The 23,276-nt window shown below is 42.3% G+C and overlaps 1 protein-coding gene across 2 annotated transcripts in view; it reads left to right on the top strand.

The window, feature by feature from the left end:
• The window catches only part of LOC147358553 (mitochondrial carrier homolog 2), a 71,857-nt gene extending 48,790 nt beyond the window's left edge, over positions 1-23,067 (top strand). Inside the window, exons 1-13 of one of the 2 annotated variants that reach the window (XM_086341670.1) lie at positions 3,321-3,427; positions 5,964-6,048; positions 6,203-6,309; positions 11,821-11,847; positions 12,042-12,104; positions 13,581-13,638; positions 13,890-13,941; positions 15,058-15,117; positions 16,288-16,381; positions 17,322-17,369; positions 18,179-18,246; positions 19,678-19,753; positions 21,589-21,799. In XM_086341670.1, coding sequence (XP_086197796.1) covers positions 3,341-3,427; positions 5,964-6,048; positions 6,203-6,309; positions 11,821-11,847; positions 12,042-12,104; positions 13,581-13,638; positions 13,890-13,941; positions 15,058-15,117; positions 16,288-16,381; positions 17,322-17,369; positions 18,179-18,246; positions 19,678-19,753; positions 21,589-21,675 — 912 coding nt within the window. In that variant the 5' untranslated portion in view covers positions 3,321-3,340 and the 3' untranslated portion in view covers positions 21,676-21,799. Of the gene's footprint in view, positions 1-3,320; positions 3,428-5,963; positions 6,049-6,202; positions 6,310-11,820; positions 11,848-12,041; positions 12,105-13,580; positions 13,639-13,889; positions 13,942-15,057; positions 15,118-16,287; positions 16,382-17,321; positions 17,370-18,178; positions 18,247-19,677; positions 19,754-21,588 lie in introns of those variants that run through there. The other variant, XM_086341671.1, reaches the window with a different exon arrangement.
• The last annotated feature ends 209 nt before the right edge of the window (positions 23,068-23,276 follow it).

The raw sequence follows: 23,276 nt of genomic DNA, 5'->3' as shown, positions 1-23,276 counted from the left end.
TAGGGACTAAGAGGTACAAACTTTTATGCATAAAAAAGTAAACTATAAGGATATATTGTACAACTCAGGGAATACAGCCAATATTTTATAATATTGGGCTGGCCAAAAAGCTTGGCCAGCCCAGTAACTATTCATACAAATAAAGTATGAAAGTGAAAAGTGAAAGTTGCTCAGTCATGTCCAACTCTTTTCGACCCCATGGTCCAGGCTCCTCTGTCCATGGAATTCTCCAGGCAAGAACACTGGACTGGGTTGCCATTCCCTTCTCCAGGGGACCTTCCCAAGCCAGGGATCGAACCCATGTCTCCCACATTGCAGGCAGATTCTTTACCAGCTGAGCTACCAGGGAAACCAGAAAGTACAACCTTTAATAGTCGTGAATCACTATGTTGTACATTTGTAACATATAATATTGTACTATACTTCAAAAAAATCAGAAAAAAAAAGTCCTCTTGCTAAATGGTCTCTATGGTTAGACATCAAACATCCTCTGGTTAGACAGTGTTAAACATCAATCGTTTTGATGTTGAAACAGTTTCTGGATTTAATTAGAATCAACTTGTGCATTATAACTCAAAAAGTTACAATTTGATATTATATTTTCATGTGCCAAGTTGTGTAGGCATATCATTTCATTCAATTATCACAGCAACGGAATGAAGTAGACAGTACTATACTCATTTTTCTAAGGTTCAAAGACATCGTGTGATCAGCCTAAGGTCACAGAGTTAATAATTGGTAGAGGTGAAATTTGGACCATAGATTTCCAAGTCCATTCTCCCTCCCACTCTGTAAACTGCCTCCCTAGCACCATGCTGAGTACAGAACAATATTAATTAAAACTAACATTTGGATTTCAATATACAGTTTTTAAAAATCTTATCCTATGCACAATTTCATTTAAGGCTCCATAATAATCCTGAGAGGCAGGTAGTAGTTTTAGATTTAGATACAAAAATTAAAAATCAGATCAGATCAGATCAGTCGCTCAGTCGTGTCCGACTCTTTACGACCCCATGAATCGCAGCACGCCAGGCCTCCCTGTCTATCACCAACTCCCAGAGTTCACTCAGACTCACGTCCATCGAGTCGGTGATGCCATCCAGCCATCTCATCCTCTGTCGTCCCCTTCTCCTCCTGCCCCAAATCCTTCCCAGCATCAGAGTCTTTTCCAATGAGTCAACTGTTCACATGAGGTGGCCAAAGTACTGGAGTTTCAGCTTTAGCATCATTCCTTCCAAAGAAATCCCAGGGCTGATCTCCTTCAGAATGGACTGGTTGGATCTCCTTGCAGTCCAAGGGACTCTCAAGAGTCTTCTCCAACACCACTCTCAAGAGTCTTCTCCAACACCACAGTTCAAAAGCATCAATTCTTCGGCGCTCAGCTTTCTTCACAGTCCAACTCTCACATCCATACATGACCACTGGAAAAACCATAGCCTTGACGAGATGGACCTTTGTTGGCAAAGTAATGTCTCTGCTTTTGAATATGCTATCTAGGTTGGTCACAACTTTCCTTCCAAGGAGTAAGCGTCTTTTAATTTCATGGCTGCAGTCACCATCTGTAGTGATTTTGGAGCCCAGAAAAATAAAGTCTGACACTGTTTCCACTGTTTCCCCATCTATTTCCCATGAAGTGGTGGGACCAGATGCCATGATCTTCGTTTTTGAATGTTGAGCTTTAAGCCAACTTTTTCACTCTCCACTTCCACTTTCATCAAGAGGCTTTTTAGTTCCTCTTCAGTTTCTGCCACAAGGGTGGTGTCATCTGCATATCTGAGGTTATTGATATTTCTCCCGGCAATCTTGATTCCAGCTTGTGTTTCTTCCAGCCCAGCATTTCTCATGATGTACTCTGCATATAAGTTAAATAAACAGGATGACAATATACAGCCTTGATGAACTCCTTTTCCTATTTGGAACCAGTCTGTTGTTCCATGTCATTTACAAATCATTTTGATACAAAGGAGAGCCAGGACTGAAATGAAAGTCTCCTCTTCTTTCTCTGTGCCAGGTTCTAAGTGTTGTTTGATTTAGAAAGTATGAGCTGGGACTGAAAGGTCGAAGACAATGCTTTTTTTTTTTTTTTTTGCCCCTAACAACCTGTGGCCTGGTAGTCACTTTAGTAACTGTTCATTTATCCAATAAGTATTTATTGAGCATCTCATATGTGTCCTTCACTGACTAGACAAGGATCAAAAACTGTCCTGGCTCCTGAACTCACTGGGGGTCTATATTCTGGTGGAGGAGATTAAAAGATAAATTCCAGATAATTATAAGTATTACAAGACGCTGTGGTAGGAATAAAGGTGGGGGGGGGGGTAAATTTAAATAGAGGTCAGAGAAGGTGTTTCCGAGGAGAATGAATGAGTGCATGAATAACAACCCCCTGATGGGTTCAATATTCAAACTCATCTAGGTTTTGCCGGTCATTAGATTGTTTATTTATAGTTGGACTATAAAGAAAGCTGAGCTCCGAAGAATTGATGCTTTTGAACTGTGGTGTTGAAGAAGACTCTTGAGAGTCCCTTGGACTGAAGCAAGGAGATCCAACCAGTCCATCCTAAAGGAAACCAGTCCTGAATATTAATTGGAAGGATTGATGCGGAAACTGAAACTCCAATACTTTGGCCACCTGATGCGAAGAAGTGACTCATTAGAAAAGACCCTGATGCTGGGAAAGATTAAAGGCAGGAGGAGAAGGGGACGACAGAGGATGAGATGGTTGGATGGCATCACCGACGCGATGGACATGAGTTTGCGTAAACTCTGGGAGTTGGTGATGGACAGGGAGGCCTGGCGTGCTGCAGTCCATGGGGTCGCCAAGAGTCGGACGCGACTGAGCGACTGAACTGAACTGAGATTATTTATGATTCTGACGCTGAATATTCTTTGGACCTTACATTGGTGATCCCAAAAGCTCAAGTTCAGAGGCAAGAACATCGAAGAATCCTGTTACAATTCCTTTTATTCCTCTGACCTTGCCTTGGCTGACAAGTGTCAGGCCCTATTGCCACGCCCATTCTTCCCCACCCGGAAGCTCCCTGCCTGCGCAAGCGCAGGAGAAGTGGCCCGTTCCTAGCGGAGGGCGGGGGAATCCCAGCACCTGACGCGTGCGCCCGGGCCCGTAAGCCCCGCCCCGACGTCTGCGCCGGCTCGCGAGCGCCTGCCGTTTCTGAGGGCGGGGCGGTGGTCGGGGACTGAGCGGGGAGGCGCGCTCCGGAGCTTGCGTGCGCGCGCGCCGCGGGCGGGCCAGTGAAGCCGGCGGCCCTGGCACGTGACCTGGGACCGGCTCGGTCGCTTGGTGGCTCGGTCTGTCTGTCCGTCCGCGGGTGCCATCATGGCGGACGCGGCCAGTCAGGTGCTCCTGGGCTCCGGTCTCACCATCCTGTCCCAGCCGCTCATGTACGTGAAGGTGCTCATCCAGGTACGAGTCGTCGCCATTCCCTCCCCCGTTCGGCACCCTGTTCGGTGGCCGCTGCCCAGGGCGCCTGAGGACCGGCTCCAGCCTTCCGGGCCTTCAGTCTCCTGGGATGCTGCTGCTCCTTCTTTGCTGCTCGCCCCTTCCTTCCCTGCAGGGACTACTCCCGTCGTCCGCGGAGCTCCCACTGCCCGTGGGCCTTCCCGAGGTCTCGCCTTCAGCCGAGCCGTGAGGCCCGCTCCTTTCCCGGTAGCCCAACTGCCGCCCTGCCCTGCCCTGCTCTGCCCGGTGGCTCCCCTGAACTTTGTTTTCTCTTCCACGAGGTCGATCCTGGCCGGGCGCCGCCAAGGACTTCCCAACCTTTCCCCTCTCCGCTCCTCTGAAATGAGCGTTCTTCTCTTGTCCCCCGCCCCAAACGCAAGATGTGAAATCTGTTAAAGACAAATTTGAGATTTAAGGGGAGCCCACGTTTTATTAGCTTTTGTTTCCTCTTTTTCTCCTTCTTTTTTTTTTTGGCTGCTGTTATTGCTGCTTTTCTGTTTCGAGATTTTAGCACCAGATACCCAGAGAAACACAAGGAGCTCATTCAGAAGTGATTGCTGAGTCAAATTTCGGAAGGACGCACTGAGGCTCTCCAGCAGCAGCCCATGTGGCTCATGACAGTGAAAATCCCACCTGTCAGAGCTAGACATCAGTTCAGCCCAAGTTTTGTTAGAGAGTTTTAAGTGTATGGATTAGTTTCTAATCTTCTGTGAAATAATTCTTAAGGGGTATTTTCTATTCATAGGCAGGTATGCCAGGTTTTAACTGAGGAGTGTTTTCAGTTGCCTTTCTAAATTTCCCTGGACAGGTCTTTAATTTTTGAAACTTTTGTTGAGTGTTGAGGTCATTACATCATGCATGGTATCAAGGATAGAAGCCCTGTCCCCACCATCCACCTTTCTGTCAAAAATAGGCATGACATTAGGGAAGGCCCCATTTCTTACTTTTGAGTTTATGATACTCATTCATACAACATGTTGCTGAGTTGACCCATGTGGATTCAGAACCTATAAATAAAAAACTATTGTAAAATGAGTTATTTAAGAACAGTGGGGGGACTTCCCTGGTGTCCAGTGGCTAAGTCTTGGAGACCCCCACCCATCCCCCCTTGGGGGAATCCTTGATCAGGGAGCTAGATCCCGCATGCCACAACAAAGATTGCCGAGTGCTACTACTAAGACCTGGCACAGCCAAGTAAATAAATATTTTTTTAAATTAAGAACAAAGGGAATTCTCTGGAGGTCCACGCTTTCACTACCAAGGGCCGAGGTTCAGCCCCTGATCAGGGAACTAAGCTGCATAACGTGGCCAAAAAATACAAAAAGAACAAATCTTTGAAATGTACTCTGATATCTCTAAAACAGAATTGGCACGTTTTTAGCTGGATAATATCTGAGATGGAAGCATTTTGCCATAAATCTGGTATAAGCCCATTACCTAGTCATTATCCAGGAGGCAAGGTTTTCTAGTGACAATCAGAACTGTTGCCTCAGAAACTCCTTAATCCTGATTGCACAACATCCTTGTGTTGCCAAGTGTCTCAGGGGTTTTGGTGAAATTCCCAAATACTCAGTTTTAAAAATAGTTGCACTGTGAGCCTTTCCGGAGTTCTTGAGTTGAATAGGTTGAGAATCACAGCAATAGAGAGTCAAGACCATGTCCAACAGCATTCATTCACTCAAGGATCTCTTTGGCACTAAAGACTCTGAATATATTGTAGAGATAAAATGATGAAATTAACTCTAAAATGGCCTTCATTAGATTTTTCATGACTGTCTGCTCCTTTAATACATTTAGCTTATAATTGTTTCCCAAATGAATTATCAAGCTGTATCTGCGTTTGCCTGTGAATGGTTTGTCTTGTTAGCCAAATATGAAGTTGACACTGGCTTAGTCATCTCACTTTGTCCAAATATTTAAAAAAAAATGCTAGATTTTCTTTATTTTTTTAAATACTTATTTATTTACTTCATGTATTTGGCTGTGAGTGAGTGAAGTCGCTCAGTCGTGTCCGACTCTTTGCGACCCCATGGACTGTAGCCTACCAGGCTCCTCCCTCCATGGGATTCTCCAGGCAAGAGTACTGGAGTGGGTTGCCATTTCCTTCTCCATAGATTTTCTTTAGAAAATACTTTTGAGCATCCTCAGTAAACTGTAGCTTTCTTAACACAAAAATTCCCTAATTCTGTTTTCAGTTTAATACTAGTCTATCTCAGCTACATGTTTTTTTTTTTTTTTTTGTAGAATGTGAACCGAAAGAAAACTTGGAGTTCATTGAAACCAGTCTTAACCGCGTGCCAGAATTTAAGATAAAACAAGACCCCCCCCCAAAAAAAAAAAATGGACAGGGGTGATAACTTCGTTACTGTCTTGGAAAACACACGGCATTTTAACTTGTGTTAAAAATTATAACTCTAAATTTGTTCTTTATTCAAGACCTTGCAACCCAGGGATTCCTGGGAATGTTGCCTAGTATTGATATATCCTCTTATTTTCAAAGGTGGGATATGAGCCTCTTGCTCCAACAGTAGGACGAAATATTTTTGGGCGGCAAGTCTGTCAACTTCCTGGTCTCTTTTGTTATGGTGAGTGTCTTTTGATTTATTTAGAATTGGATGACATTGGCAAATGTGATAGGCAGGAGTCACTGAAAAAAATATATAGAAAGCATGTTTTCTTGAAATTTCTGTGTGACCATTTCTTTCAGCTAGGATGTAAATCTCTGATTTGTGTTCTTAGCTCAGCACATCGCGAGCATTGATGGGAAGCGTGGATTGTTCACAGGCTTAACTCCAAGACTGTGTTCAGGCATCCTTGGAACTGTGGTCCATGGTAAAGTTTTACAGGTAATAAGAAAATCCATCTTTCCATAGATTTAGATTACCTTTTAACAACAGTTTGTCCTACTGATTAAGAGCAATTGCAAAGATATATTTATATCCATGGCTTTTCTTCCTCTTGAAAAATATGCACTTGAAATACTCGTTGTTAATTCTTTCCTGGGAAGCAAAGAGAATTTGTCTAAGATGAAGTAATTGATTTTGATCTACACAAGCTTCCTCTGGACCAGGTGTTCTGAGCAGAAATTAAGTGCACTTATTTGAGCTCCTCAATAGCTTACTTGGGGCTTCCTTCATTAGTAAAGAATACGCCTGCAATGGGGGAGATGGGACAGGAGCCTCAGGTTCAATCCCTGTGTTGGGAAGATCCTCTGGAGAAGGAAATGGCAACCTGCTCCAGTATTCTTGCCTGGAAAATCCCATTGACAGAGAAGTCCGGCAGGCTACAGTCCAAGGGGTTGCAGTCGAACTTGACTTAAAGACTAAGCATTCATGCATAACTCATCTTATTTCTTCAAAAGACGAAGGAAGCTGGTTAAAACATACATTTCTGATTTTATTTTCCTCTTATTCCTAGTGTTACTCCTAGTAAAATATTTTCTGTGACAAACTTTTTTTTTTTTTTTTAACTTAAGATAAACGTTAAAGTCAGGATAGTGTTTATTTATGGGAAGAGGAAGGGAGACCAGGCATGGGATGCGAGGGTAATGGAAATGATCTTCCCTGATCTGGATCATGGCTGTGTGGATATTTGCCATTTAATTATTTGTTGCACTGTGCGTTTGTATTCTGTGCACTCTTTCTTTTTGTGTTATACTGCGTAAATCTGAATGTTTGTTTTTTAAGAAAACCTCACCCACGTGTGTGCATTGACTATAAGGGTTATGGTTACTTTTGAGAAGAGGGAACGAAATGAAGGGTGGAACTTCAGCTGTATCTGTGGTAGTTTATTTTACAAAGGCAAGAAATTTTAAGCAGAAAGGTCAAAATGTTAACATCTGTTTAAGCTTGGTAGGTGATACAGAGGTAATGAGTCGTTTCCTTAATTATTCTGTGTTTGAGTTGTCTCATAAAGTGTTCTTAAAAACATCACAGTTACATCTTTTTCATGGTTATCCTTCTGCTTTGCTGTCTTCTTTTAACTTTAGATACTTTGACTGTACTTGTCTCTCAGTTGCGCCAGCTACAGTGTAGGTCAGCAGAATTGCCTCTTGGTATATTTGTGGAGGTGTTACATGTACAAATTCTGTACCATTTAGAACAGTTCGTGGGAAGGTTGTTCAGTATGAGTAGGGTTGAGAATATAAAATTTATAGGTTTTCTTGTTCATTATTCCGTCTCCCACTGGCACCAAAGCTATATTACCTTCTGTGCTCTAGTTCTTAAAAGTGTAGCAGTATTTGCTAACCCAATCTATGTAGTATTTTCAATCTATATATCCAATGTGTTAAATTCCCAATGTTTGCAAACCGTTTATTTCAAGCACTACTCAGTGCAGTCCTCCAGGCACTTTTTAAAGTAGCTTTTACAGTGCCCCAGTTCTACTGGGTAAAAATGTGTTATCATTTGATGAGCAAATCATGATTTGGTTGCAGTTTCATGATCTGATTAGCTTAGGTTTTAAATTCTCTTCAGACTTTGTTGAGTTGATTTGCAGAGGTTTTCCAGTCAGTTCCTCTTGTGGAAGCTGTTTTGTTATTCATTATACTTACTCTTGTCATCATGCCTGTGGACTGATGAGCCACTATTTTGGGTGGCCCTTGGGTCAGGGTCACCCAAAATGGGATTCCATTATTCTGGCCTGGAGAATTCCATGCACTGCATAGTCCATGGGGTCGCAAAGAGTTGGACACAGCTGAGTGACTTTGACGTGGGTCAGAATGATGGAGTGTTAATGGGCTGATATTTTGGGGCCTGGATTACTACTCTATTTTCCAGCCACACCATTATCTGACGCAGTGAAAGTGTTGCTGTTACCCAAGTGAGGTTTAGATTTTTTTTTTCAATCTATGCTGCAGACACCATGTGGAATCATAGTTCTCCAACCAGGAAAAATGCATGCCTCTTGCAGTGGAAGCTCAGAGTCGTCACCACTGGACCTCCAGGGAAGTTTTCATGTAGGAAAACAGTTGTCATCTAGTTCAAAGAGGTTAATGTGTAGTTTTAGAGCAAGAGTGAAATTACTCTTGTAATTACTCTTGAATTACTCAAGTTCCTTTATGTAAAGGAAAAGTAAGACAAACTTGAGGTAGCCAGGTACCTGGAATATGTGTTCACATGTAGCCAAGTGAAATAGAACAGGGTCTTGGTACTACACTTAGAATCAAAAGCAGTTTACACAGTCAAGAAGAAAGACCAATTTAGGATTGACAAGACTGTTTTAGACTTTGTTCAGTTCAGTTCAGGTACTCAGTCGTGTCCAACTCCTTGCGACCCCATGAATCGCAGCATGCCAGGCCTCCCTGTCCATCACCAACTCCCGGAGTTCACTCAGACTCACATCCATTGAGTCAGTGATGCCATCCAGCCATCTCATCCTCTGTCGTCCCCTTCTCCTCCTGCCCCCAATCCCTCCCAGCATCAGAGTCTTTTCCAATGAGTCAACTGTTCACATGAGGTGGCCAAAGTACTGGAGTTTCAGCTTCAGCATCATTCCCTCCATAGAAATCCCAGCGCTGATCTCCTTCACGATGGACGGGTTGGATCTCCTTGCAGTCCAAGGGACTCTCAAGAGTCTTCTCCAACACCACAGTTCAAAAGCATCAATTTTTTGGCACTCAGCTTACTTCACAGTCCAACTCTCACATCCATACATGACCACTGGAAAAACCATAGCCTTGACTAGACAGACCTTTGTTGGCAAAGTAATGTCTCTGCTTTTGAATATGCTATCTAGGTTGGTCATAACTTTCTTTCTAAGGAGTAAGCGTCTTTTAATTTCATGGCTGCAGTCACCATCTGCAGTGATTTTGGAGTCCAAAAAAATAAAGTCTGACACTGTTTCCCCATCTATTTCCCATGAAGTGATGGGACCAGATGCCATGATCTTCGTTTTCTGAATGTTGAGCTTTAAGCCAACTTTTTCAGTCTCCGCTTTCACTTTCATTGAGATGCATTTTAGTTCCTCTTCTCTTTCTGCCATAAGGGTCGTGGTATCTGCATATCTGAGGTTATTGATATTTCTCCCGGCAATCTTGATTCCAGCTTGTGCTTCTTCCAGCCCAGCGTTTCTCATGATGTACTCTGCATTTAAGTTAAATAAGCAGGGTGACAATATACAGCCTTGACGTACTCCTTTTCCTATTTGGAACCAGTCTGTTGTTCCATGTCCAGTTCTAACTGTTGCTTCCTGACCTGCATATAGGTTTCTCAAGAGGCAGGTCAGGTGGTCTGGTATTCCCATCTCTTGAAGAATTCTCCACAGTTTATTGTGATCCACACAGGCAAAGGTTTTGGCATAGTCAATCAAGCAGAAATAGATGTTTTTCTGGTACTCTCTTGCTTTTTCGATGATCCAGTGGATGTTGGCAATTTGATCTCTGGTTCCTCTGCCTTTTCTAAATCCAGCTTGAACATCTGGAAGTTCATGGTTCACATATTGCTGAAGCCTGGCTTGGAGAATTTTGAGCATTACTTTACTAGCATGTGAGATGAGTGCAATTGTGTGGTAGTTTGAGCATTCTTTGGCATTGCCTTTCTTTGGGATTGGAATGGAAACTGACCTTTTCCAGTCCTGTGGCCACTGCTGAGTTTTCCAAATGTGCTGGCATATTGAGTGCAGTACTTTCACAGCATCATCTTCCAGGATTTGAAATAGCTCAGCTGTAATTCCATCACCTCCACTAGCTTTGTTTGTAGTGATGCTTCCTAAGTCTCTCTTGACTTTGCATTCCAGGATGTCTGGCTCTAGGTGAGTGATCATACCATTGTGATTATCTGGGTCATGAAGATCTTTTTTGTACAGTTTTTCTGTGTATTCTTGCCACCTCTTCTTAATATCTTCTGCTTCTGTTAGGTCCATACCATTTCTGTCCTTTATCGAGCCCATCTTTGCATGAAATGTTCCCTTGGTATCTCTAATTTTCTTGAAGAGATCTCTGGTCTTTCCCATTGTGTTGTTTTCCTCTATTTATTTGCATTGATCGCTGTGGAAGGCTTTCTTATCTTTTCTTGCTATTCTTTGGAACTTGAGTTCTGTATATCTGAACAAGAATTAAATTGAAATCTGTTCAGGATAATGTAGAAGAGACTGTTGAAAATTTTATTATCAGTGAAAACCAAAGCCTAGAAATTAGTGAGAATTTTTAAAGATGCCTGAAACTGTTAGAATTAATTTCTGGCCAAAGATCTGGAATTTGGCCAAAAACCATCATTTCACTTTGTGATGTTTGTCCTCTTCCCTCTGATTTTCTTTTTAAGAAACGCAGTTCTTTTTGCAAGAGACAAGTGTTGTCTATTTTTTAAACCTCACTATGTCTGGGAAGTCAGTTGTCTGGTTCTTATATTTCACCTAGCCCATCTTCTATTTCTGAAATATCCCACGAATAATATTTTCTCTTCCAATGCAGCCTAAGCTCTGGCAGTTTCATGTATCTTTGCCAGAATTAAGAAAGCATCTTCTCTCTTGTTTGGCTCAGAAACAGTCAAATTCAAAAGGAAAAGAGAGGCAGGTTTAGCTATTCAGGCTTAGTACCAATTCTCTGTTCTTTGTAGGGAAGGAAAGCATCTTGCCCTAATTTGGTATTGGACCTGAGTTTCCCTGTGAAAAAGTCCTGAGGCTTTTTCTGTGGCCTTAGTCCTCTGAGTATGTACGAAGTTATTTCACTTGTGTCTGATTCTTTGCGACCGCATGGACTGTAGCCTGTCAGACACCCCTGTCCCTGGGATTCTCCAGATAAGAACATTGGGGGTGGGTTGCCGTGCCCTCCTCCAGTGGATCTTCCTGACTCAGGGAGCAAACTGTGTCTCTTACGTGTCCTGAACTGACAGGCAGGTTCCTTACTACCAGCGCCACCTGGGAAGCACTGTTTTTACCGGTTTATTTTGTTAGTGTGTGTTTAGTAAATAACGCTCTTGGAGTTTTGTTTTGTTTTCCTTTTTCATCTTTTTTAATATTTAATTTATTTGGCTGCACCTGGTCTTAGTTGCGGCCTGTGAGATCTTTTACTTGCAGCGTGCGAGCTCTTAGTTGGAGCGGGAGGATCTAAGACCTGATCAGGACCCAGGTCTTAACCACTGGACCACCTGGGAAGTCCCTCCTTTTTCTTTCTAGATATGAGTTTTTGTGAGTTGCCCAATCAGTATGTTAAACTTAGCAACAGGATCATCTTAAAGACACTTGTTAATATTTCCAAGTGTTAATTAGAAATAGAAGTTAATGGGAAATTTATAGCCCCACCCACCCCCCAAAAATCAACCATTTTAATTTCTGCCAATCAATAGGGTTTTCCTTTTATGTCCTGTCTCAGTGACACTATGATAGACCTAATCATCCTCTTCCTTTCTCTTCCTTTGTAGCATTACCAGGAGTGTGACAAGGCTGAGGTATGTTGAAGCCAGTGTGTATGCTTGAGCCCGTTTTCCCCGCAAGCCGCTGCTGCTCGTTGTCCTCTTTAGGAAGAGGGACAAGCAGTCAGCTTTCCTTTCATCGTGGACAATGTTTTTATACAGGGTGGCCACCGGTTTGACCAGTTCTGTTGAAAACCATCACAATAGCGATCTTTTATTTTGATTTCCAGGAGTCAGGATCTGGAAATGTACAGAAAGAAGTCTCATCTTCCTTTGACCGGGTTATCAAAGAGGTGAGATGATTATGATCTCTCTAAATCAGAGTGGAGTGGCAGTTATGGAATCAGGATCATCAGGCCTGTATGTTCAGTGTTCCAAGGGAAATTAAACCTTCGATTTAATACGGGCTTTACTGCATGCAGAATAGAAAGAAGAATGCATTGCTTGCTGTTTGGAATTGATGCATTTCAAGGAAACATATTTTTCCCACTCATTTCATCTTTAATGTTGAAGAGGTTTCTATTGAAACTTCTTAGAGTTGAAAATCTCTGGCCCAACAGTATTAACATATAGTAGCCGAGGCCCTGCGTGTGTTGGACGTTATATATCTAGAAATGCTTTTACAACATTATTCTGACTTTGAAATGCCCTCATCATTCATTTCCCACCCCTATCTTCTGCCATTGGAGTTGGTTGCACGCCTAACTTAATAATACTCTTTTTTATTTCTTAGTCTTGATATTATCTAGTTGTCTATAGTAAGGTCATGATTTTCAGTAAAAGCTGCCTTCAAAAACATAATATTGTGGCTTTCTGGATGGCACAGTGGTAGAGAATCCATCTGCCAGTGCAGGAGTCTCAAGAGATTTGGGTTCGATCCCTGGGTCAGAAAGATCCTCTGGAGAAGGAAATGGCAACCCACTCCAGTATTCTTGCCTGGGAAATCCCATGGACAGAGGAGCCTGCTGGGCTACAGTCCTTGGGGTCACAAAGAGTCAAACACAACTGAGTAGTGACTGAGCAAGGAACACAGAGATACGTGTATTAATTAATAGGTATCTTATATTTTCTGAACTTCCTTGAGTTCATCCTGTGGCTCTTAGAACTACCAATAGAGTGGAGGTGAGGGATCTCTTAACTAAGTGCAAAAATGAACGACAGACCTTCTGTATTTACAGCCTACCTCCAGGTGTTATGGTTGAATTTTTTTTACTAACCTCTTTACAGAATCCTGGATAAGAAAGATAAACTGGGATAAATATAGGAGCTCCAGGATACTGCGCAGTTAGTTATAGGGTTGTGGTTAAAAAACCAAACCAAAGTTGTTCTGCTGTCCTCAAGCTGTTGGTGTAGATTAAATAGAGCCTGACATTTGCCTAGTGCAGATATCAGAGTCTCTGAAATCACTCACAATGAGAGATCCAGTTAATAATCTAAATACAGTCCTCATAGTTTTATCCCAGCTAGGTTACCACACCTCCTGCATTTCAAGCACAGACCGCCAGGAAAGTCCCTTTACCTGTTTCTTTGCTTTTGTTTTTCTTTGAGATGATAATAGAAATCTGCTTTACAGAGAAGTTTTGAGACATAACGTTGAAATCCCTGAGTGAAAGCTGTGACAGAATGATATTGTATCATATTGCATCCTATTCGGGCTGCTCATCCTGACTCAGGAGTGCTATGTCACCCACTTTCTTAAAGTGACTTCTTGCAGGAATTTAAATGTCGTTTATTCAGATTTCACAAGTGTGTTTGCTGATTGTTTCTAGACAACTCGGGAGATGATGGCTCGTTCTGCTGCTACCCTCATCACACATCCCTTCCACGGTAGGTCTGCAGTGGACAACTGAAATTCGACTCTTTATCTCTCTCTGTATCATGATCTCTCCTGTCTACTTCCATAGGTTGACATGAGAGTTCACTAAAGTGCCTTGCCTGTGTGTTTTTGGTTTGCTTGTTTTGGTTTTTATCCAATTTATCCAGATACCAAAAGTGTCTTTAGGTGGGCAAAACTTTTTTTCAGGGCTATTAAAATTTACCTGGAGGTAGGTTAAAAATCTTTCCTCTGTATTCTTTAGTGATCACTCTGAGATCTATGGTACAATTCATTGGCAGAGAATCCAAGTACTGGTAAGTGTTTCTCTTTTCAAGTCTTCAAGGAGATCTGTTAATGCCAAATACTTTACATGTCTGTGATGCCTTAGAGCTTGCAAAGCAAATGCATATATCTTATATCATTTGACTTACACAGACACACACAACCACTGAAGCCAGAATTCATCCTGACTCCATGTGACTATACCCTTCAGTTCAGTTCAATTCAGTCGCTCAGTCGTGTCCGACTCTTTGCGACCCCATGAATCGCAGCACGCCAGGCCTCCCTGTCCATCACCAACTCCTGGAATTCACTGAGACTCACGTCCATCGAGTCAGTGATGCCATCCAGCCATCTCATCCTCTGTCGTCCCCTTCTCCTCCTGCCTCCAATCCCTCCCAGCATCATAGTCTTTTCCAGTGAGTCAACTCTTCGCATGAGGTGGCCAAAGTACTGGAGTTTCAGCTTCAGCATCATTCCTTCCAAAGAACACTCAGGACTGATCTCCTTTAGAATGGACTGGTTGGATCTCCTTGCAGTCCAAGGGACCCTCAAGAGTCCTCTTCAACACTACAGTTCAAAAGCATCAATTCTTCGGTGCTCAGCCTTCTTCACAGTCCAACTCTCACATCCATACATGACCACAGGAAAAACCATAGCCTTGACTAGACGGACCTTTGTTGGCAAAGTAATGTCTCTGCTTTTGAATATGCTCTCTAGGTTGGTCATAACTTTCCTTCCAAGGAGTAAGCGTCTTTTAATTTCATGGCTGCAATTACCATTTGCAGTGATTTTGGAGCCCCAAAAATAAAGTCTGACACTGTTTCCACTGTTTCCCCATCTATTTCCCATGAAGTGATGGGACCAGATGCCATGATCTTCGTTTTCTGAATGTTGAGCTTTAAGCCAACTTTTTCACTCTCCTCTTTCACTTTCATCAAGAGGCTTTTTAGTTCCTCTTCACTTTCTGCCATAAGGGTATCTTTCACTTTCTGCCATAAGCAGTATCTCCCCTTCTGTTTCTGAATTCATCTGTCTTTGCGGAATGCGGGAGGTAGAAAGGGGAGGTGGGTGGGGGTATAACCTTGTCCAAAGTGGTGGTTGAACCTTGTAATCTGAATGTACTTTACCTTTCTTCCTTCTAAACCTAGTGGACTTTGTGACTCCATAGCAACAATCTATCGGGAAGAGGGCATCCTAGGATTTTTTGCGTGAGTAAATTACTGATTTGTGGATGTGATTTTTGTGTGAGTAGGACACTTTAATGAGAATGAGGACATGACTCCTTGTTTCAGCCTCAGGGAAAATGTACTCTTTTGGTTTATTTCATGTTAAACTCTGTTTTGGCCCCTCTGACTTAAATGCTCTTGTAAGAGATCCCAAACTTTTGCTCTGCACATCTGAAATGGTTGAAAGGAGAGGGTTTTTTTAAGTAATAAATTCATTCCAAGTCTCTACTGTCATAGTAAGTTCTCAGTTGCTATATAGTTGATGAAATGAGGAAAGTTCATTTTGGAAAAATGGAGAGGTATCTAATGGGTGTCTTTCTTATCCTCAGAGTATGTGCTTTGTGTTCATTCCCTTGAATTTACTTTAGAAGAACTTAGGCTACTACCTTAGTTCTGTTAATGACAAAAACTGCATTATTAGCTAAATGGTCCTTTTTGATTTTCAGTGTTTCCACATCGTTGATTTTTTTTTTGAGTATCATAAATATTCTGGGAAATAGACAAGATAGCTATTATTATTCTCATTTTAGAGATTAACAAAAACAAAACTGATGCTCTGGGAAGTTCATTTGCTGATAAGTGGTAGAAGTGGCATTTAATCCTTGGTCTTCAGTCTGAGGTAACCTTTGTCCCGGTGCTCCACACGGCCTCACCTAGCGTACCTAGGCCCTGGAAATGTGTCTTCTGATGCCTCTCACCTGTGTCCACGTTTGGGCCATTTTCACTTTGTCATTTTCTCATCTTTTGCATGGCCAAATTTGTATATCAAGTAGTCTAACAATAATCATAGTTAAGTCTCTTCTCTGAAGTAGGCAAATTATTTGCCTCCCTGATTATAGTTATTAATAGTAAGTTGAGCCATTGGCCATAGCTCAGAGGGATGTAGCCTTTAAAATTCTCATTTTAAAAATGAGAATACAAGTCATTAGAGATTAGCTTCAAGAACAATTGTGTTAATTAGAATGAACTGGTTACGTTCTGATATTCGGTTCCTTTCAGTTCTCTAGAATGTTTTAAAATCTTTATTTGTTTATTTTTTAATTGAAGGATAAATGAATTCTTGTATGACTTATATAAGTAAATATAAATGAGTGAATTACTTTCCAAATGATCACACCTCTTGGCTCTTGTCTTTGTTGCTTCCTCACGCAGGGGCCTTATCCCTCGCCTGCTCGGTGACATCATCTCCTTGTGGCTTTGTAACTCGCTGGCCTACCTCGTCAATACCTACGCTCTGGACAGTGGGGTAGGTTGGGCTCCTGATGAGATGTGCTGGTGCTGACTGCACGGTCCCCGCCTGGCAGCTAGGTTAGCTTTACAGTAAGATGGCAGTTGGTGATATGAGACTCACCATTATATAGCTAAATATTAACGGTCAGATTTTCAGAGGGTAATGGAATGATCTACGCTGCTTACCTCAGAGAGAGGCACCTGGAAAGGGTTTGGCAGGGTGAGCCTAAGCGTCTGCAAGGAGATTGCTTCTTTGTTGATGCCTAATGTTAGAGGACACCATGAAGCAGGACAGTTCTATCGTATATTCAGGGGTTTCATCTAATTGGAAGTGCTCAGGGGACTCTTACATTGGGCTTTCTGGAAACTTCAGCCTGGGCCGGGGGTTTGAGAATCAGCTTTCCCTAAAAGTCATGTTTCTGCAGCCTCAGCAGCTGTAGACCTCTTTGAACCCAAGAGAGTTCCATAGCATGGTGGAAACGAGAACACACCCAGGCCAGAGGTAGGACCAGAAATCCATGTGCTTGGTTACTTGAGTAGAGACTGATCTTCCCCACAGCATCTGGGATACAGCTGGGTGTATACAGAAGGAGTGACTTGGCCCTAAGAGTACCATCAACGTGGTTTCCGGGGGTTGTATTTCTAGGACCCGGGCAAAGATTTCCAGTCTCACTTCCTGGTGCTTTTGAAATCCTGAGGCCATTATATTAGTTCCTGGAAGCCATCCTAGTCTTATATGAACTTGCCTATTAATGTTGAGTCAAGGTGATCATTTTGACCACTGCCTTTTTATGCTCCTAGCCAGTCTTTTATGTTTTCATCCTGTAAATTAATTTTCAGGTTGTCAAAGAACTTGAATTCAAAAATAGACTGTTTTGATACGGGGAGGACAATTAGCCATTAATACCAGCTTAATTTTCTCACTCGTTCTAATAAAGGCTTTCTTCCTGTTATAGGTTTCCACCATGAATGAAATGAAGAGTTATTCCCAAGCTGTCACAGGAGTAAGTTTTTAAACATCCTCTTGGGACTTCCCTGGTGGTCCAGTGGCTAAGACTCTGAGCTCCCAGTGCAGGGGGCCCAGGTTCGATCCCTGGTCGGGGAGCTAGATCCCACATGCTATACAACTAAGACCCAGAGCAGCCAAATAAATAAATAAAATTTAAAATAAATAAATAAACAAATAAACATCCTCTTAACCTTTGAGGAGTAGTTTTGTTTTCTTTGAAATTTGGAATGTGTCATTATTGTTTTTTGGTCAGAGGTAGGAACAACCCAGAGTCCCTGCATCACAGAGGCAGAAATAACAAACTCACGTGGTTTGGTGCTGGTCAACTTCCAGAGGGGTCAGCGGGCGTTTGCCAACACAGATCTGCCCCTGCCCCCTCCTGTGTCCTGCTGGACGAATACTGAAGGCTTCAGTCTCTTTACTTACGTGGAGTCTTGCAGTGGCTGACTTTTGGAGTAGCTTCCATTGTCTTTGGAAAGATGTTTGTGTTCTCTTGTTTTCTTCAGGGCTGTTTTGAAATGCTCATTGTACTTAGTTTTAAATGTTGAAGTTCAGTTGTATGTGAATGAGGCTCAGTCACAGAATAAGAGAAGTCTTCTGACCTTTGGTGAAAAGGTTGCAGGGTAAGGGGAGAAACATCTCCAGACTCCAGAATGTGTACTTTAGTCTTGACCGGGGATACAGAGAAGGCAAAAGCAGTATGGCACATTTGAGCATAGCGGCACTAGGGCTAGGGCTGAGAAGGAGGGACATGAGAGAGGCCAGGCATGACTTAATAACTGAGCTGCTTTTTCCTCCTTACAGTTTTTTGCCAGTATGTTGACCTATCCCTTTGTGCTTGTCTCTAATCTTATGGCTGTCAACAACTGTGGGTAAGTGCCTTGCATTTCTTATCCTAGTAATTGGCTGCCTGTATGCCTGACAGGCAGAGCAGTCCTGGTAGAAATTTGGCAAGGATAAGTACAGGTGATGCTATGAGTAGATTTCCTGATTTTTCCTGTCTGCCCCATGCGCCAGCAGTGCCATCAATTTGTATTATAAGCAGTCTCTTCATAGCCTGTTTTGAAATAGAGAAGGGCACAAATAATATTCCTTAAGTACTTATAAATAGTATGTACTTGTCAGTAGTCTAGGTTTTTTTCTGAAAATAGTGGAATAATGATCACTCTCACATCTTTGCTTTATATTAATCCTTATCCTCTCTTATGAACATTATGAAAAGTATGTTAGGGATTGAATGACAACCTGTACCTGTTTTGCATCAGGGCTTCATGGAAAAAGTGTTTTGAAGTTAGAAAAGTAGAAAATTTGGTTGAAAATGAAAAGTTTCTTGACCTTTCATGTATTGATTGGGAAGGAGGGCCGAGGGTGGGGATGGACACCATTGATTTCCAGATGCCAGGTGACTGCCAGGTTGGACAGAAGTTTTAACCTCGTGATTTAATTCTGTTCCACTAGGGTACCCGTCACAGCACGCCATTAGACATGTCACTGTTTTCAGACAAGGTATCCAGGTGATAGCTATGGAGAGTTGTGAGCAGTTACCATATTGTGTTTGTTCTGTGATTTGCGGATCGGCTGCCGCATTGTAGCCCAGAGCAGGCTTGAAGGATGAGTTAAGTGTGTTGTTGTTATTTGCAGTTTTTTTAGAGAAATGAGTGGCTTCCCTGATGGCTCAGTCGGTAAAGCATCTGCCCATAATGCCGGAGACCTGGGTTTGATCCCTGGGTCGAGAAGATCCCCTAGAGAAGGAAATGGAACCCACTCCAGTATTCTTACCTGGAGAATTCCATGGACAGAGGAGCCTGGTGGACTGTAGTCCATGGGGTCACAAAGAGTCAGGCACCACTAAGTGCCTAACTTTCACTTTCAGAGAAGACGTGGGCGGGAGTTATGCCTGAGTAAGAGCGTGTAGTCACCACAGTTTCACACCGATATCCATTGTTATATTTGGAGTCTTTTGAACACCACATAGTTTTAAATTCCCTTTCTCAGCTCTTTAGTCATATAATTACTGTGTTCTAGAATTTCATTTGTCCACTAATTAAAACCTAGATGTTTTAGAAAATACATAGCTAAAGTTTCTCTTTATGTGTTGATTCAAAACCTAAATGTAAGAAAGTGGGATCTGTTTTGGATGCTCAGTCTTTCCCCTGTGCCAACAGAATTTGTTTCTATAGAACCGCTAAAATTGCTTCTCAGGGAACCTTCCAGGCAGAATATTTTGACCAAGATCTATTGAGCTCTTGAGAGAATGTTTTATAAATATTGACTTCGGTAACTAATCCCTTTTTCTATTTCAGGCTTGCTGGTGGATGCCCTCCCTATGCCCCAATATATTCTTCTTGGATAGATTGCTGGTGCATGCTACAGAAAGAGGTACTTCTCTCTCATTCTCTCTCTCTTCCTCCCTCCCTCTCTCCTTCTCCCCTCTTCATATTTTGTGGGGTTTTTTTGCTTGTTTTCTTAAAAGTCTCTGGGATCCCAGGTTAATTCTTATAGGTTATCCTTTAGTTACCAGTTAAATGTATCCTTTTCAGTGGTCTGTATGTCGCTCTGGCATAGCTGTAAAATATGCTGCTTAGAAATCATCAGGAGAGGTAAAGAAGGAAGAATTCCTGGATGTGATCTGGAACCCGTTTGAGTGGTTACATTCAAATTACAAATAAGGTCTGGGCAGTCAGTTATTCTGGTTATTAAAATGATACCCTCAATTTCAGATTACTTTTTCCAACCTCATCTTCTTGTAACTTGTCAGAATATATTCTGAAATGTATTTTCTAATATATTTAGAGAAGCTGAGCAATAGTTGTTTGTTTACAACATTGTCACAGTGGTGTCAGCAGAACTGCTCTCTTCTGCAGTCACGTTAGTCCATGCGGCGTCCAGATTCCGGTGTATTGTTTGCTTTTGCTATGGGATAGGTCATCTCCAACCAAAAATTCTTGATCAGTCTAGGCAGAGCTTTAATAGGAACCAAAATAATGAGTGGCTGAGCGCTAAATTTAACATGGAATCGCTTAGAGTGGCCATCAGTTGAAAGCTGTTTTTGAGTGGGAAACACTTTGTAGAGGACTGTGGAGGAAGGCCTATGAGGAAGCTCTTTGTTGCACGCTGTTAGAGCGCTGGAGACACTGATGAGAAAGGCCTTTGTTCACGGGGCTCAGGCTTCCCAGCCTGAACTCGGAATGCAGAGGCCTAAGCTGGGGGGCTTTTGCTCAGTGGACCCAACAAGCCCCTCTGTGAACCCAGGCCAGGACACTTTGATGGTTGCCAGACAGACCTAATGTGAACATTCAACTCTGCTATATAAAGAAACCAAACAGAAAATTATTAGGGTATCAGACACTTTACAGTTGAACCTTTAAGTGCTTAAGACAACAGCAAATGTTAATTGATCATTCACTGTATACGAGGCATCATGCTAAGAGTTCTCCATGTTTCAGCTCATGCAACCCTCAAAGTAACCTTGTGAGGAGAGATACTGTACTTTACCGTTCCGCCTCACATATGAAGAAACTGGGACTTTGAACAGTTAAATAATGCCAATTGCATAACCCACAATCACACAGCTTGTATTTGGGAGAGCAGGATCTACGAACAGGCTGTCTCACTTAAGTCTGCTCAATTAAACTCACAACATGACTACTTTAATTATAAGATTTTATAAGTACTCCCTAGAGATCTGACCGTTCGGTTCAAAACAAATAAAAGCTGACATGGGGACTTCCTCAGTGGTCCAGAGGTTGACTCCGCACTTTTACTGCAAGGGGCACGAGCTCCAACCCTGATCAGGGAACTAAGATTCCACATGCGTGCAGCCAAAAAACAAAATACAAATAAAAGCTGGCGCTTGCTACGTGTTAGGACTGTTCACGACACTTGGTATGAGTTAACACACTTGATAGCCCAGCTAACTAGCACATAGCAGAGCCAGAATCTGGACTGGGAACATCTGTCTAAATAAGAAATACTTGCCTTTATCCACGTGTCAAATGGTAGGTAGTTCCACAGAGGCTCAGCTTGCGTCGGAGATGACACGTCGCTGCCCCATAGCGCAGCGACATCTGCACTGTGATGGTGATAGACAGTCTGGTCGTTTTCATCATTTCGTTTCTCAGAAGTACGTCCAGTTGGATGTCTTTGCTGCTTTGGACTAGCTGACCTCATTTTCACACTAGACTTTATTTGTATTTATTTTATTTTTCTTTCAGGGAAATATGAGCCGAGGAAATAGCTTGTTTTTCCGGAAGGTCCCCTTTGGGAAGACTTACTGTTGTGACCTGAGAATGTTGATTTGAAGATGTGGGGCAGGGACAGTGACATTTCTATAGTCCCAGACGCACAGAATTATGGGAGAGAATGTTGATTTCTATACAGTGTGGCGCGCTTTTTTTAATAATCATTTAATCTTGGGAAAATGGAGGTGTTTGGTGTCTGCCTTTTTTGTTCTTTTTCCCAGCACATGATTTACCACTGATACTCCCCCTGAAATGGGACATTTTAACCCCAGGTTATTTTACTTAAGAAGTTGCATTTACCTAAAGGTACCGGCAAGTTGTCATGCAATTTGAGTCTCAATTTAAGGTTTTGTAAAATGAAGAGAGTACAGTCCCATGAAGAAAGAAAATGCAAAAGTTGAGAAAATGAATAAGGCAAATGATACGGGAAGTCATAAACTACCTTTTCTTTGGTAGACCTTAAAACTCAGCAGCATCCACTGGAACCTGCCTCCCAGCATATTCTTCTTAGCACATTCAACTAACCCTGGCTCTCATACCTCACAGAAAGGACAATACACGCCTAACCTACCCTAGAAAATCTGCACGCTGTTATTGCAAAGCAAGAAATTGTGTTGCCAACAACAAGAAAAAAGGACAGTTACAGAGAAAAAGCAGGCTTTGGAAAGGAAGTGTAATGTCTCCTTTTTCGCCCTCACAGAGGCTCTTACTGTCGCATGAAGTGTGAAAAGCAGATACTGGAGCGTTAGCCTTGCCAGTCCCTAAATCACATCATTACACAGTTCCAACTGCATGTAATCTCTTGTTCTTCGGTTTTTGTTTTGTTCGCATTTTGTCCTTGCAGAAGGTGAGCAGTTTGTTTTCCATTCCTCATGACACCCTTGGAAGGTGTACTTGTAACCTCACGTCTGATGGTGCAGACTTACATCCGTAGGGCTCTTAGACTACTGACCAGCTCGCATGTCATACCCTCAGTTAGGCATGTTAACATTCATAGTAGGGGAAAAATCATTTTAGAAGGAAATAAATATCCACTCAAACATAAAGCTCTTATTTTACTCAGGCCTTTTCCAAGCAGGTTAAAATGCTCTTAAAATGAGAAAGCATTTGGTTTTACTTATAATCCACTGGGTTGTTGCCAAATGAGTAAACGCGTCATTTGCTGTTTCTCAGAAGAATTCGCTACTTCCCGTCAAAGCAGCAGCACCCACAGTGTTAGACTGAGCATGCAGGGTCTCCTCTCCTCGCCCCCACACGCCGAGTTTAAGAGTATAGCCTGAAGCTCGTGAGTAGCTTACCTTGAAATGTCTTTGATGTCTCTTTGTCTCAAAAAGCAATGTAAATTTTATATTCAATATTATCTGCATTTGTTTTAATATAAAAATGTTTTGCATTACCTACTTTTTTTTTCCCAAAAAAAAATCTTCAAGTAAAGATGATCTAGGAAACTGCCATGTTTATGACCTGTGGCTTCTGTCTTCACACACGCCTGCCTAGTTGGGGAGCCTGTCTGACTATGAGAACCAGTCTGCCACCAGAGGGCGCCAAGGCTCCGGTTTTGCCTTTGAAAGTTGGGCTGTGGAAAAATTTCACCAAGGCCTGGGATTAGTCAGCACACTGGCCGATCCAGCTCACTGCATCCAGGCTGTCGGTCCCATAAG

This window comes from Bos grunniens, chromosome 15 (genome assembly GCF_055505025.1).
Source record: "Bos grunniens cultivar Pamir isolate PY7600 chromosome 15, Bosgru_T2T1.0, whole genome shotgun sequence".
Taxonomy (NCBI): Eukaryota; Metazoa; Chordata; class Mammalia; order Artiodactyla; family Bovidae; genus Bos; species Bos grunniens.
The sequence above is the reverse complement of the archived record's forward strand: the minus strand, read 5'-3'. Positions and strand labels throughout refer to the sequence as shown.